The 15,221-nt window shown below is 47.0% G+C and overlaps 1 protein-coding gene across 1 annotated transcript in view; it reads left to right on the forward strand.

Annotated features, from left to right (window-relative positions):
- Positions 1-9,091: 9,091 nt before the first annotated feature.
- The window catches only part of LOC144937698 (AF4/FMR2 family member 4-like), a 62,950-nt gene continuing 56,820 nt past the window's right edge, over positions 9,092-15,221 (forward strand). The window contains exon 1 of the mRNA XM_078865125.1: positions 9,092-9,611. Within this exon, the coding sequence (XP_078721251.1) occupies positions 9,595-9,611 (17 nt within the window). The 5' untranslated portion in view covers positions 9,092-9,594. The remainder of the gene's footprint in view (positions 9,612-15,221) is intronic.

Genomic DNA, 15,221 nt, shown 5'->3' on the forward strand with positions numbered 1-15,221 from the left:
CGCGTCCTCTGCTGCCAGACCGAGCTGTGGGACGTGTGTTATTGCAAGACGAAGCTGTCGAGGTGTGTTTGTCGAGTGGGGAGTGGCGTCTCTGTGGTTAGTACACTGCCCTGTGATGGTTCAATTATCGGACAATGCTGAAAACCAGTTCCCAAATGTTACCTGAACCCGGAACACACTCTCTCTCTGGCTCTGCATCTCTATCGTACCTTCGTCAACCCACCGCTGGATGAGAACCTATCCACGCCGTGCAGCTTTGTGGGGATTCATCTTCTTGGTTCTTTCGGTAAAGTCACGTAGAAGGGAAGTAATAAAATAATAAAAATAAAACATAATATTAATTTTTTTTTATTACTTCCCTTCTACGTGACTTTACCGAAAGAACCAAGAAGATGAATCCCTGCAGTCACGAAAGCTTTAAATCGAAATTTGTCGGGATTATCTCACCATACTTCACCACAACTGGCCATAAGATGGGGGGAGGCAAGACGCGTAGATTTGGGAGCATAAAATGCTGTTCGACAAATGCCTTTCCTGCACGTCCCTCTGCTGGCTGCCACGTGGCTCTACGACTTGTCGAGCATGGGAGTCGCCCCAATCATCACGCTGCACCCCCCCCCCCCCACAGGCTGCATGCTGCTGAGCTTCCAAGATCTCGTGACTTCGGGCGCATTCTGGGCATCATGTGGGCATGGCCCTCATGGGTCTATTCAGCCTGCAATGAGTGTCCAATGCAGTATTTAAAATATAAATATCAGTCCGTGGGACGGGCGGGGGGGGGCTGCTCAAGTTGGTGTAAGGCTGAGCTGACGTGGGTTCAATGGGGACCCACTCACAGCACCAGTCCCAAGCAAGCGGTACGTGCAGGTCACGAAGATGTGTTCCCATTGTAACAGGACACACACCGAGACACAAACTTGCAGCCGTCCCTTTTGATGTCACCGCATTGACTAAAGCATGCAAGTCTGCACTTTGTAATTGTAATAAAGTGGCTGTGTCGTGAACAAACGTCCACACACAAACACGTACCCCTCTCACCCTCTGGATGTTTAAAAGCTGCGCCCTCTGAGGCCCAGAATCCATATCCAGCATGGCAGTGAAACGACCAAGGGAATGTTAAGGAGTTGCACAGGAACATCGATTATATCCGCTACAAACTGGCACCTTTTGCTTGTGATAGAAATGCAATGGCAGAGCTAAAAGGGTTTATGATAGAAAAAAAGCACGCTTGAGACATGTGATCTATGTATCCGTCAGTTACATAGTATCGCGTCAGAGGACCGTATTACTGCACCGTACTCTCATCTTTACCAACCTACGCTGTCCAGCCTGGGGAAGTATGGTCAAAAAAGCCTCATTGACCGACACGGCGTGGGCAACAGGCTTTCATCCAGCAGTGGATTGACAAATGTTTGAGTTATTGTTTCTATTTCTGACCGTCTAGTGGCTCAGCGGTAGCGAGTTCAACTTTGGTTGATGGGTTGGCTTAGCCCATCATCCGTCCGCTGAGATGTTAACTCCCTCGCCTGATTGCAGGAGGACGCCTGCTGCTGTATAATTGGAGTTTGCGTGTCTCTATCCCCGTGGTTGTGTGGATTTTTCTCCGGGTCCTCCAGCTGCGAAACATTTCCACGTGATAAGCCACTTCGTTGAGCTATCGTGGTTTTGAAAGAAAAAAACCTACATAGCTCAGTGGGCCTTACCTGGTAAAATAATAAAAAATAGTTTCGTTTAGTTCACAATGGGTTCCACTTTGTGGGGAAGTTAAAAATTGTTATGATTTGGACAGACCGACCCACGCCATAGGAATGTTGAATTGTCGACACTGTATTAGGTTGTCAACATAATAGCGCTGCTTCGATGCTCACTGCAAGAGGAAATCACTGACTTTGTTTTATTACTTCAACATGTGTATGATGTTCATTGAGTTCAGCTGAACATTGGGTTGAGCTGAATGCATCATCTGGGAATATTACTTGCATTTAAAGGAATCTAATGCACTGGAATGGTTTCTTGTATAACACATTTCAGAACACATTGCATTTTTGTTTCTGTTTTGGTATGAAGTTGTGGAGCGCGCATAATACGTATTCGAGTGTAATTATTCACAGTATATGAGTAACTAGCAAACAATCTGATTAGTGGGCACTTCTGGTAGTCACATTCTTGGCGGGTCACATGCGTGCACTGTTCAAACATATCTGTTCGAGTTGGCCTGGCCCAGCCGTGATAGCCTGTTGTTCACCATGTTTGTTCACCAGATTTTGTGTAGTGGAGTATGCTCCCAGGTCTCGATAATCTGTACTGTACTAAGATGTCCTTATCTATAGCCGACCCATGCAGTCGCACACGCACGCCAAACTCTAAAGGACGAGAATTGAAATGGAGCTGTTCAAACAATGGGTTCCGCAAATGCCAGATTCTTTTTGAATATTAGCGCCAAACAACAACAATGTGTTTGGCGCTTTCTGGCACGGCACCTTCCCAATGATGCCACGTCGCAGGGCCACCTGTAGTGCCAGTGGCAGGTGGTGAAGGCTACTTGTGTAGTGGTGGCAGGTGCCTTAATCATTAGCATATGCGATGATATCAACGCTCACGCGATTCATGGTCACCGGGCCAACTTGGGCATCATCAGTGTGTCTGAATTTCCACACTACACGACCCAGTGGTAATCAAATGTACCGTTTTGGCTCAGTAACTGGTGCAATGAGTACGCATGTTTGACATAATATATCTATTTAAATGACAAGTCCTCTTGTAAGGTCTTGTGCTTGGGAACATCGTTGATGATTACCATATTTTTTTCTACAAAGGTACGGGTTTGTTTGCAAGTCCAACGTACAATGTTGTTGTTTTCACTATTAAAATATTTCAGTGGAAATTTCACTTGAGGCGGAGCATCTCGTCTGCAAGGGTGTCCAGGACGGCTGTTGATTGACGTGTGTAGCAAACATGCAAATATAAATTTTCAATCTATAAATTGTACACTATGCATACGAATGATCAATCTGATTGTTACACATTTGTTTCAACCTTGGTTAAACCTTTACATGTACACTAATCGCCCAGGCTTAATACATTTTTTTACTGAACACTTACATGACAAAGGAAATCAAAGGGGAAGTCCGTGAAGGGAGAAGTGGTTATCATGGATGTACAGTGGTTTTGACACTCGGACGCCTTCAAAATCAGATGGCGCAATTTGCTGGTCATGCAGAATGCTTCTCAGAAACAGACTTGGACAAAAGGCGAAAAATGCCTCACTCGTGAGGAGCTTTTAATGGTTTTCATCACAAGTGCCTGTGAATGGGGTCATAATTGGTGACTTCATAGCACCCACCCCCCCTGCCATAATTTCCAAAATTGCAGGCTTGCTCCTTGTCTGACATGCCATGGAATATAAACAACGCCAGGAACGCCACGAGGTGGGCAGGAAATAGCAGTACAGCACCAGATTCGTACATCTGTCTGAATGGAGTATTTATCTCGAAGTGTTATCCCCTCCTAGCATTCATATCTAAGGGGCACTCCAGTTTCCTTCCACGTGTCATGTACAGCCCTCTTGTCACTCCGCTGCTGGACGAAGGCCTCTCCATAACTCCGCTGCTCTACGAGTGCTGATTCATACCGGTAGGAACCCACTGGTTCCACCAGCCCACAGGGGATTATTGTGTCCGTCCGTCGTGCAGGGAGGGGCTGGGTGGGGAGGGGCTGGGTGGAGAGGGGCTGGGTGGGGAGGGACGGGGAGGGTGGGGAGGGTGGGGCTGGGTGGGGGGTGGGAGGGGTGGGGCTGGGTGGGGCTGGGAGGGGAGGGGCTGGGTGGGGAGGCTGGAGAGGGGCTGGGTGGGAGGGGTGGGCTGGGTGGGGGGTGGGAGGGGTGGGGCTGGGTGGGGAGGGGCTGGTCACCCCGTGGTGCCCTTATAAAACTCAACGTTTAACCTACTCACGCCGGCTTGTGCCCGCCCTCACAGTCGGGAATATTTGCGGAATACACCACGCCGCCGTTGACCCTGGCCATTGACCGAGCAACCCAACGTTCCTACCAGCTCCCTCCGCAGGAGGAATGTGTTTAAATGCTGATTGTTAAAGGAACCGGTTGACACCCATCGAGGTACTGGTTTGAGTCATCAGCAGCCCACGTGTTGATATATCCACCTCTTCGCGTCGCCAGCCCTCACGGACCTGAGACGCCACAATCCCGTGGTGTGAGCTGTTCTTGTCGCTCCGTCTCTCGCTGGAGGTCTTCCTCCTCCTCCCAGGCCACGTTTCCTCCTTCCACCGACAGTTCATCGCCGGCCTTGCCCAGTCCCCATTGTCCTTTCGAGCGGCGAGTCGCGCTCGAAATCACTTCGTTTTCTCAAGTCGGCGTTGTGTTTACTTTGCGATGTGTTCTCGGGCCCACGCGTCTCTCCGTCTCGGTGTAAATCGCCGCCACTCATCTCCACGTGAGACCTTTCAGCTTTCACTCCATATTCTGCATCCACGTCTTGTGTGTTTTCATGACCACGTTGCATTTCCAAGAAGCACTGCATCACGCTTTCCTTTGCCCATTTATTTAACCATCTTGATGCCGGTCCCCCTTCACTTATAATTACACTAAATACGCAGCGCACGAGACGGGACAATGACCCCCCCTCCCTGTGCAGCCTGTAACTGACTTGGGGTCAAGTGCTGTTAGCGAGCGCCTATAAAGGGCCGGCAGGGCACGATGGTGGGTGACCAGCCCCACGACGGGCCGACCGCCTTTGTCTCCCCTAGTGGCGATGTGCACGCACCACGTACTCGTTTGAGGCCGAGTCGACCTAGGGGCGGTTCAGGACACGGTTCGGATAATCGTCACTCGGTGTTGGCCGTGAGCTGGAAACGAACTTTGGTGGCCGTGTCGGTCGCTCAGCGCCACGCTCACCACTCGACACATCCACACACCACATACACACCACACCCACACACCAAATACACACCACAAACACACATCCACACCCACCATCACACACACCCCACCTACCCCCACACCACAAACACACCACCCACACTCACACCACCACACACCACCTACACCACCCACACACCCCACTCACACACACCACAAACACACCACCCACACTCACACACCACACCACACACCATCCACACACCACCCCCACTCACGCACTACCCACGCACCACCCACACTCATTCACACACCACCCACACACCACCCACAAACCACCCACACACACCACCCACACTCCATTCACACACACCACCCCCACACACCACACACACACCACCCACACACCACCCACACCACACACACTCCATTCACACACCACCCACACACCACCTACACTCACCCACTCACTCACCACACACCATCCACACACCACCCACACACCACCTACACACCATCCACACACCACCCACACACCACCTACACACCATCCACACACCACCCACACACCACCTACACACCATCCACACACCACCCACACACCATCTACACTCACCCACTCACCACCCACACACCACTCACCACCCATACACACCACACACTCACCACACACCACCCACTCACCACCCACACACACCACACACACACCACCCACACACCGCTCTTGTCCCGGTGTGTCCGCTCCACGCCGTTCTCCCACTGCTTCAGTGACATTGTTGCACGCGACTTCATGATGATGTTGTTGTTGCACGCGACTTGATGTTGTTGTTGCAGCGTCGTCGTCGTAGTTGAAAGTTGTATTTTGCTGAACCAGGTGGGCTGCTCAAGAGCAGTAGCGAGTGGCCCAGCTCACAGCCGCGAACAAAGTCAATAATCATGTTTAACACGTTGGCTGTCGCCACCAATATCATCCATGATAATAAGCCAACAATAATAACATTAAGGAACACAATTATGCACATATAAATCATAGCATAAAACAATAAGTGCGTGACATGTTTTCTCACAATCCCTTTTTTTTAAACGACGGCACAATGTATGTACATGCAATAACAGACTCGTTACTGTAACCAACCCATTGATTGTGTTTCTAACCACAGTCGCGGTGACCGCGGCGTCTCGGAGGTGTTGACCACCTCGCCTGCTGTGCAGGGGCTCGTGGGTTCGATCACCACCCTGACAACGCCTGGTGGCTGCCGCTGCTGCTGCTGTTTGTCGTTTGCGGTATCTCTCTCGCTCTGTCTGTGTCGCCTCGTGGGTTTATCTCCGAGTTTCCCCCCCCCCTCCACGTCTAGACTCGACATCACGCGTTTAGAGGACTACTTGGCTGCTTAGACATTGCCACACGGTGATGATGACGTAGTGCACTAGAGGTGATGACGTAGTGCACTAGTGATAATGACGTAGTGCACTAGTGGTGATGACGTAGTGCACTAGTGATGGTGATGACGTAGTGCACTAGTGATGGTGATGACGTAGTGCACTAGTGATGGTGATGACGTAGTGCACTAGTGATGACATAGTGCACTAGTGGTGATGACGTAGTGCACTAGTGATGACGTGGTGGACTAGTGATGATGACGTAGTGCACTAGTGATGGTGATGACGTAGTGCACTAGTGATGATGACGTAGTGCACTAGTGATGATGACGTAGTGCACAAGTGATGACGTAGTGCACTAGTGATGGTGATGACGTAGTGCACTAGTGATGGTGATGACGTAGTGCACTAGTGATGACGTAGTGCACTAGTGATGATGACGTAGTGCACTAGTGATGATGACGTAGTGCACTAGTGATGATGACGTAGTGCACAAGTGATGACGTAGTGCACTAGTGATGGTGATGACGTAGTGGACTAGTGATGGTGATGACGTAGTGCACTAGTGATGATGACGTAGTGCACTAGTGATGGTGATGACGTGGTGCACTAGTGATGACGTGGTGCACTAATGATGATGACGTAGTGCACTAGTGATGGTGATGACGTAGTGCACTAGTGATGACGTGGTGCACTAATGATGATGACGTAGTGCACTAGTGATGGTGATGACGTAGTGCACTAGTGATGACGTGGTGCACTAATGATGATGACGTAGTGCACTAGTGATGGTGATGACGTAGTGCACTAGTGATGACGTGGTGCACTAATGATGATGACGTAGTGCACCAGTGATGGTGATGACGTAGTGCACTAGTGATGACGTGGTGCACTAATGATGATGACGTAGTGCACTAGTGATGGTGATGACGTAGTGCACTAGTGATGACGTGGTGCACTAATGATGATGACGTAGTGCACTAGTGATGGTGATGACGTAGTGCACTAGTGATGACGTGGTGCACTAATGATGATGACGTAGTGCACCAGTGATGGTGATGACGTAGTGCACTAGTGATGACGTGGTGCACTAATGATGATGACGTAGTGCACTAGTGATGGTGATGACGTAGTGCACAAGTGGTGATGATGAGTTATCGTTTGTGGCCGGGTCGCTTCTAAACCCTTTATCATTAGTGTAGTGTTTTAACAAGTGTAGTGTTTTAACAAGTGTAGAGTTATAACAAGTTGTTATAACAAGTTATAACAAGTGTAGTGTTATAACTAGTGTATAACAATAACAAGTTATAACTATAACAAGTTATAACAAGTTATAACTAGTGTATAACAATAACTAGTGTATAACAATAACTAGTGTATAACTAGTGTAGTGTATAACTATAACAAGTTATAACAAGTTATAGTTATAACTAGTGTATAACAAGTTATTCAAGTTCAAGTTCAAGTTCATTTATTAGGTATAGCCCTGTGAGCCATTCAGCTCTTGAATCGGGTGCAACCGCAACAAACAAAAAACAAAAACATGAACAAGAAAACATCTTAAAGTGAATATGTGACTAAGTGCAAACAGAAAATCCAAGAAAAGACAGCAAAATATTGCAGAAAAAACACCGTACACCAACGCTGTGTGCAAAAATCCCAGTGGGATGCAAGTCAAACAACAACAACAACAACCACAAGACAGCTTAAATTAAGGCCATCAGTCTAACTCTGTACTACAACAAACAAACATGGCTAAACCAATACACTTTTCGAAATCACCAAAATAAAGCCATGAAAGCAATGAAAAAGCAATCATAGGAACTGTGACAGAATTTTCACAATAAATGGCATAAACAACATGTACTACCAAAACCCTGCAGCCATAGCTGGCTGCATGAGTCACTCCACCTTTAAGATCAGCACACTAAATCAAAACACAGGTCATACTTTGTAGCGATCATCCGGAGCGAAACATTTTATTTTAGGTCACTGAATAGCACTGGCAGCTAGGGGTGTACAACTCCTCTAGAGCAGTTTTGAGTGAAGATCTCATAGGTAGTGACTCAAGTTTCAATTTATTGGCAACAGCATTCCAGACCCTGGGGGCATCAATAGCAAAGGCCCTTATAACTAGTGTATAACAATAACAAGTTATAACTATAACAAGTTATAACAAGTTATAGTTATAACTAGTGTATAACAAGTTATAACTAGTGTATAACAATAACTAGTGTATAACTCGTGTAGTGTATAACTATAGCTAGTTATAGTTATAACTAGTGTATAACTAGAACTAGTTATATGTATATAACTATAACGAGTGTATAACAACTTATAACTATATAACTAGTGTAGTGTACAACTATATAACAAGTTATAACTATATAACTATAACGAGTGTTAGTGCCAATCACCGCCCAGGTTCAGCTCCTACCCCGGGCGGTGAGGTCGGCACTCGCCTCGCGCGCTGATTGGCCACGCGGCGGTCAACAAACGGTGACGTCACCGCGCGCGTAGCAACGCGGGTTCGTCCACCTTGGCCCTCTCCGCAGACATCCAAGGGGTGCTCAATCACAACGCGACTAAAAAACTAATTACCTACAGTAACTTTCACTGAGATGTCTAAATCCATATAGTTATAATCCGATTTAAATTCATGATTGTTGCGTAGTTCATATCGTACCACGCATTAGGATTACTTTTATTAATTAGTTTGACCACACCACCCCTACTGGAGTGAGTGGAGGTGAGGCAGGGGGGGGGGGGCGCCACTTGGTATGGTCCGCCCTGGCCAGGATGGCTGTAAAGTAGTCCCGGGTCGTGCGGGCGGAGCGTTCCGCGGGGCGGCGCGGAGGGAAGCAGCGACGGAGACGTGAGCCGCCCCGGCGGCGGCAGCAGCAAAGCAACCGGCGGAGGTGGCGGCGGCAATAACAACAAGAACCATCATCATCATCGTTGTTATTATTTGAATCCTAACAACAAAAACAACGACGACGTCGGCAACAATAGGAGACTAACGAAGGCGGTGAGGGGCGGTGAGGGGAAACCCTCGAGCCGGCCCGGTTTGGCGGCGAGCGGACCGTGAAAGGGGGGCTCTGGTGAGGGGGGCCGAGGGCTGTAACCCCGGGGGCAGCTGCGGCGGGAGCTGATCGGAGTCTCTGTCTGGCGCCGAGGGTGTCTGTCCGTGCCTCCTCCTCTGCTGCTGCTGCTTGTCGTCTTCACGGTGGGGGGGGGACACGGGCCGGCAGAGCGCCGCCGCGGACCTGGCCTCGGGCAGCTGGAGGGGACGCGGCGGCGGCGGCGGCGTGTGATGGAGTGAGGGCGGCGCGGAGCTCAGCATGGCTTCGTGCTCAAGGTAGCGTCGGGGTCGTGGTGGTGGTGGTCGTGGTGAATGTGGTGGTGATGGTGGTGGTGCTGGAGGCCGTGATTGTGTTTTGCTGGCGGTGTTTGTGGTGCTGGTGCGATGGGTGACGGTCACCTATGGTCGTGGTTATTGTGGCGGTGTGAGGGTGGTCGTGGGAGGTGAGCGTGGTTTGGTGGTGATGTGGAGGTGGTGTTGATGGATGTGGTTGATGTGAGATTGTAGTCCGTGGCACGAGAAAGTGGAGGCGACATGGTGGTGGTCAGATGATGCCGTGGAGGTAAGATGGTGGTGAAGATCGTGGTTATAAAAGGTGGAGTTATAGTGATGGTTGATAGATGGTGGTTGATGGCACTGATAATTGTAATGAAGGTGGGAGGATGGTGATGAATGATGTTAGATGGTGTTGGTTTTATTATTGGAGACAGCGGGGTGAAATGCTGGTGGTGGTTAATACTGAGGTGGTGTTTAATGGTGGATGTGGGCGTTCGAGGTACAGAGGTAATGGTCGTGAAGGCAAGGTGGTGGTGGAATTCAGATGATGGTTGTTGGTGGATGCAATATGATGGAACTGTTGGAGGTCATGTTGATGAGAGTGGAGGTGACATGGTGGAGGATAGATGTTGAACGTCGGTGGTGGAAGTCGTGGTGGTTCTTGTGATGCCAAGAGAAGATGGTACTTTTGGAGGTCCTAATGAGGAATTATGAGGTGGTGAGGGCAATTATTTTTTCATTGGCAGAAGAGTCGAGGTAGTTTTTAGGATGGTAGTGTAGGAGGCTTGCTGGTCGTGCTGATGACTGTATGGATACCATGTCAACGAGGTGGTGGCAATAATGTCAGGAGTCTTGGTTGAGGTGATAAGTGAGGTAACAGCGGTGGTGTGGAGGTTATTTAGAGGCATTGCTTTTATGATCTTCATTTCTTGTGTTGGAACTGATGTTCCTGGTGGCTATGAAATTGTGATGGTAGGTATCATGGTGGTGATGCAAACAGAAGACATTTAACAGTTCATCCTCCCTGCAATTAGATTAACTGTCACCATTTGGGGTTGCTATTCAATTTCAGAATCACATTTTTCATTTAATTGTTACTGACTTGTTGGTATTGTTTCTCACTGTTATGACCCTATAATACAGTGTTCACTCAGTTAGCCTAAATATAACGTCATAACCTTTGCAGAGCATTTGCATGAATCGGTACATGATCAATTCGAGGATAACAATCGGTTATAATCTAATTCTTTGGTAAAAGTACTTTGACAGTGGCGCGCAACACATCAACACATTCTGGCAATAACACTGCCTTGAAAGTAAACCTACACAATAGGCGACGTTTCGGACAATGGGCCATACTAGCACTATGAAGGATGTGCTATGAAGAAGCGCCATTGCCCGAAACGTCGCCTATTATGAATGTGTCCCGTTTAATCGATGCATTTGTGTATTATTAAATGCCATGTAAACCGTCTCCTTAATATAATTTTCATGCCCATGCCATTGGTATGCAATTTTTCAGAGCAGGAATTGGTACCACCAAAGGTATCAAACTTAAATTGTACCGATTAATTTACGTCTAAAAAGGTGAATTATGTTATAACACACTCATTTCAAATGGTTATAATTAACTTTTATTGGCCATATAAATAAATTGGAAAACAGCAAACTTTTGCCACCTCCAGGTGGTAACAAGTGAAATATCTTGTTTGGGGCCCATGGACTATGGGGGGTGGTGGTGTGGATAACGTTTCTACCCCTTGTGGACAAGTGTTCCTTCCTTGGCAGGGCTTTTTTTTACAAGCTTTTGGATACAATGTTAGTCCCAGCCCTGTCGAGATGGGTCAGGTGGTGGACGCCAGGCAGGTGGCACAGATGGATTGGCAACAAATAGCGGGAAGAGAGGAAGGGCCCAATAGGTGACATTAAGAGGATTGTGTGAGGGTATCCTGTTTGTTGATGTGATTGTGGGTGACTTGGCTTGTGTATACTGAGTGCGGTTGTGAAAAAGTCAACGGCAAGGGAGCCACGCATGTTGAACGCGGATGTGATGAGTGATTCGGAGAAGTGTGAAGGATTCAGAGAAGTGTGAAGGATTCAGAGAAGTGTGATGGGTGGACGGAGATGGCTTTGGTGCTCTGGCCCAAAGGTGAAGTGGTGGATTGCAAATTGAAGATTTGATGGTTGTGACAAGCCACAAGCCCCAGGATTGTAATGGGTTAGTAAGAAGAGATGAAGGGAAAGAACAATAAATGATCTGTCAGACTGGTGGTGATTGAGAGAACTGGGGTTGGTAGTAGGGGTGGGGGCTAGTTAGGACTTGTGAGACCAGGCAGAGTCATGGGAGCAATTGGATGGTGGAGGAGTTGAAAGGAAGTGGCAAAGCAGGGGGATGAGGGTGGTATGAAAGGGAAGATGGATGATGAGTGGGAGGTGAATGAGTGGAAAAGAGGAGGTTTGTGGTTAGGATGGAAGATGTCTTTGTTGGATGCTCGTAATTCTGTACATGTCTGCGGTATTCATGACAATGTTGTAGGCACATTCATGGATTTGGAAAAGCAGCCAGTGTAAGGAAGGGCACACAAAGGATTCAGATTCAATTCATGCTGTAATTCACAAATAGCAGCTTGTTGAATCGAGTTTCATCATTCTACGTTGTGCATAATAAAATAATAGCACGCAATTGTGTGTTTTCTCACCATTAGTTGAAAGCAAAGATACAAAAAACGTCGACTATCATAAATACACAATAATAGAGCCTGTTGCTCATTTGAAATACCATTGCATCTTTAATGGATTGCAACTTTTAATATGATTTCATCAGTAGTTTGAGCCATCAACTAAATGGCAGCATCCATTTTATAGTTGTTATCTTGGGGACAAGGGTGCAGTGCGTTTTTTGCATTATTCTGGAAGTCCCATACATAATCTGTGACGTATCTACATAAACGTGTTGACAGCTCCTTTCTCATCGCTGTGTTCGCGTTTAATGGCTGTATATGTTGTCAAGAGAGGCTGTGCATTTTTATGTAAACTGATGTATATCCATTGGAGATGAATTTCATTTACCTCCCTTATGTGGTGGGTATTTACTGTAGAAACAGTTTTATTTAGTTGGTTTCCGATCATTGTGCTTAATTTCCAAAGGTGAGGCGTAACAGTAGATGTGTGCTTTGTGCCGGAGCTGCGTTGTGCGGTTTTCCGATCGTTGTGATCGCAGCAGAGTGTCCTGAACGGTTTGGTACGAGTTGGCTTCATTCCAACCTAAACAGAGAACATTGTTAATGTGAGAGAGTCTACTACCCATTACTTCTGGTTTTAGAGGCCAATGGACGTGAGAACTTGCTTACATACAACCACATTTTACGTAACACTCTTATAAACACAGGCCTTGCTCATTTTACATGGTTGATGTCGTATGTGCTGCTGGGGTTTTCTATCAGCTATCTGCGGTCCTTGATTTTCACATTCCCAAAAGCATTTCGACGGGAGCCAGGAGCTGCTTTGTTGCTGCTGCTGCTTTCAGCATTAAACAGTGAGATACCGGATGTGTCTGTAGGACACGCCTGCAGGAAAGAGGCCGAAGGTGACGTGACACACTGAGATATGGCCTGTGTATGTGTCCATAAAAAAACAAGAAGCAGTTCCATTCCCAGCATTGCCCTGGGAATACCGCAGGAATTCTCAAGAAAACAATATTCCCAAAATCCAAACACTGGGCTCAAAGCCAGGACAAAGTCTTCATTAATAATCCAGATTACTGCTCGACATTTAATTGTCTTAAATTATTCTGTTTTTTTCTGCATATAAGTTTGAGCCGTGCCAGAGTAAGCCAGTCTGCTTCTCTTTATTTAAACTGCCAAGAATCAATTTTCTAGATTAGTAATTCTATGTTGACTGGTGGCCTTACAGCTCCTATTGTGTAGAGTATTAATAACAATATATCTTCCACAATGTCCACCATACTGTAGTGTCTTACGCGAGGGTTATGAAAAAGGGCATATTTGTCATGTTGCTTTCTCAGTCATTGATTTAAAATAATTGTGCTATTACAAGCAACCGAGTGACTGCATGTCAGTCATGCACATGTTCTGACCATCATACAGGGTCACTTAATTCACTGAATGTTGATTGGACAAATAGCATGAATGTATGTAACTACGTTGTTATCAATTGACTTTCATGATTTTCCCAGTATAAGCAAGTCGGTAGCAATAAAACAACAATGCACATTTTTGCTTGTACATTCGTTACATTTCTGAAGCGACACGCTTTTATGTGGACAGGTGCGTTACATTTGAACTACACATTTACACTGGACACAGAAGGGTATTTTTTCCGTGTGGCAGTGCTTGCGTAACAACTGTTTACCTTAAACACTTTGACCTATAATCATTTTCTAGAAATGAAACAAAATGGCTGCTATTGCCATTGCTTTCGTTTCCCCGGCCTGCTGGATTTTCAGTACTTAAGTGCATCAAGTGTCTCCATGAAATACACGAAGAGAGGAAAAAACACACATTTTGATGATACACACAATTTACTTTGTGCAGAACGCTGTCCACTTTAGTGTAGGAATGATGAATTGCACTGCATTCATAGGACCGTAATTTTTTCCCCAAGAGCTGTGGACAAATATGTGGCGCTAATGCCAGTAATTGGATCTGGGTGTCAGGGTATCAAACCGAATACTTAAGAAGGGCTTGCCGCCAAAATGCAGTGGGTTGTTCAAAATGTCTCTCCAGGGTGCAAGTAGTGGGGTGATTGCAGTGTGGTTTCTTGGCCCCAAAAAAACGGCCGCAAAGACCTCAAGCTGCGGGGCTGCGGCTGAATGTGTAATTGCAAGATGACACCGCTGCTGTTTGAGATGCGGTAGATATTTAAACTCGGGCGCTCCGATGCTGTGGATCAGCCAGAGTCCTGGAGGTTTCACGGATGAACAGCTTGGTGTTCTTGGTGAACTTTTATGGTTTGTAAAGCTCTGTCAAGAGACTGGGAAATGCATGTGTTGTTTTTACTTGGAGGCAAGGATTTCGAGCCTAAACCCTGGCCTCTGTTCTTTTGTACTTCCAGTTGGCTACGTTTGAGGATAAACTTTTAAAACGTCACACAATACAGTGACTAACACTTTCCGGAATAATATAAACAGGCCGAGTAGCCGAGAGAACCAGTTGAGCGGTGTTTTTTTCCTCTCTGTTTGAGAATGCGCATATTGAATTTTGGTCCCCAGATTTGTGTTAGTTGCATTATCATTAATTCATTTTAAAATCCTCTTGCCCGTAGGGGCCTTTGGGCATAAACAACTCATTTACATGTCCAGTCTGGTATCAAGCTCCGCGAGACTGTGAGCTCGTCGTTACATAATCTCATTTGCATTAGAACATGGACATAAAGCCGCGGCGGAGTGATCAATCATTGAGTGTTGCGTGTCGCTCAGTGCGAGCCACTGCAAGCCAGGAGCGCTGCCGTTTGCTCTCTGGGTTGGAGTTCAGTTTCATCTTCGTCTTCGCAGTGATCACGAGGATGTGAAAGAGAAAAGAGGCCACTTACAGTAGAGTCACAATCAGGGGTGTGTTTTTCGCCTTCTCTTCTTTATTTATTTAGTTTTTC

This window comes from Lampetra fluviatilis, chromosome 19, assembly GCF_964198595.1.
Source record: "Lampetra fluviatilis chromosome 19, kcLamFluv1.1, whole genome shotgun sequence".
Classification (NCBI taxonomy): Eukaryota; Metazoa; Chordata; class Hyperoartia; order Petromyzontiformes; family Petromyzontidae; genus Lampetra; species Lampetra fluviatilis.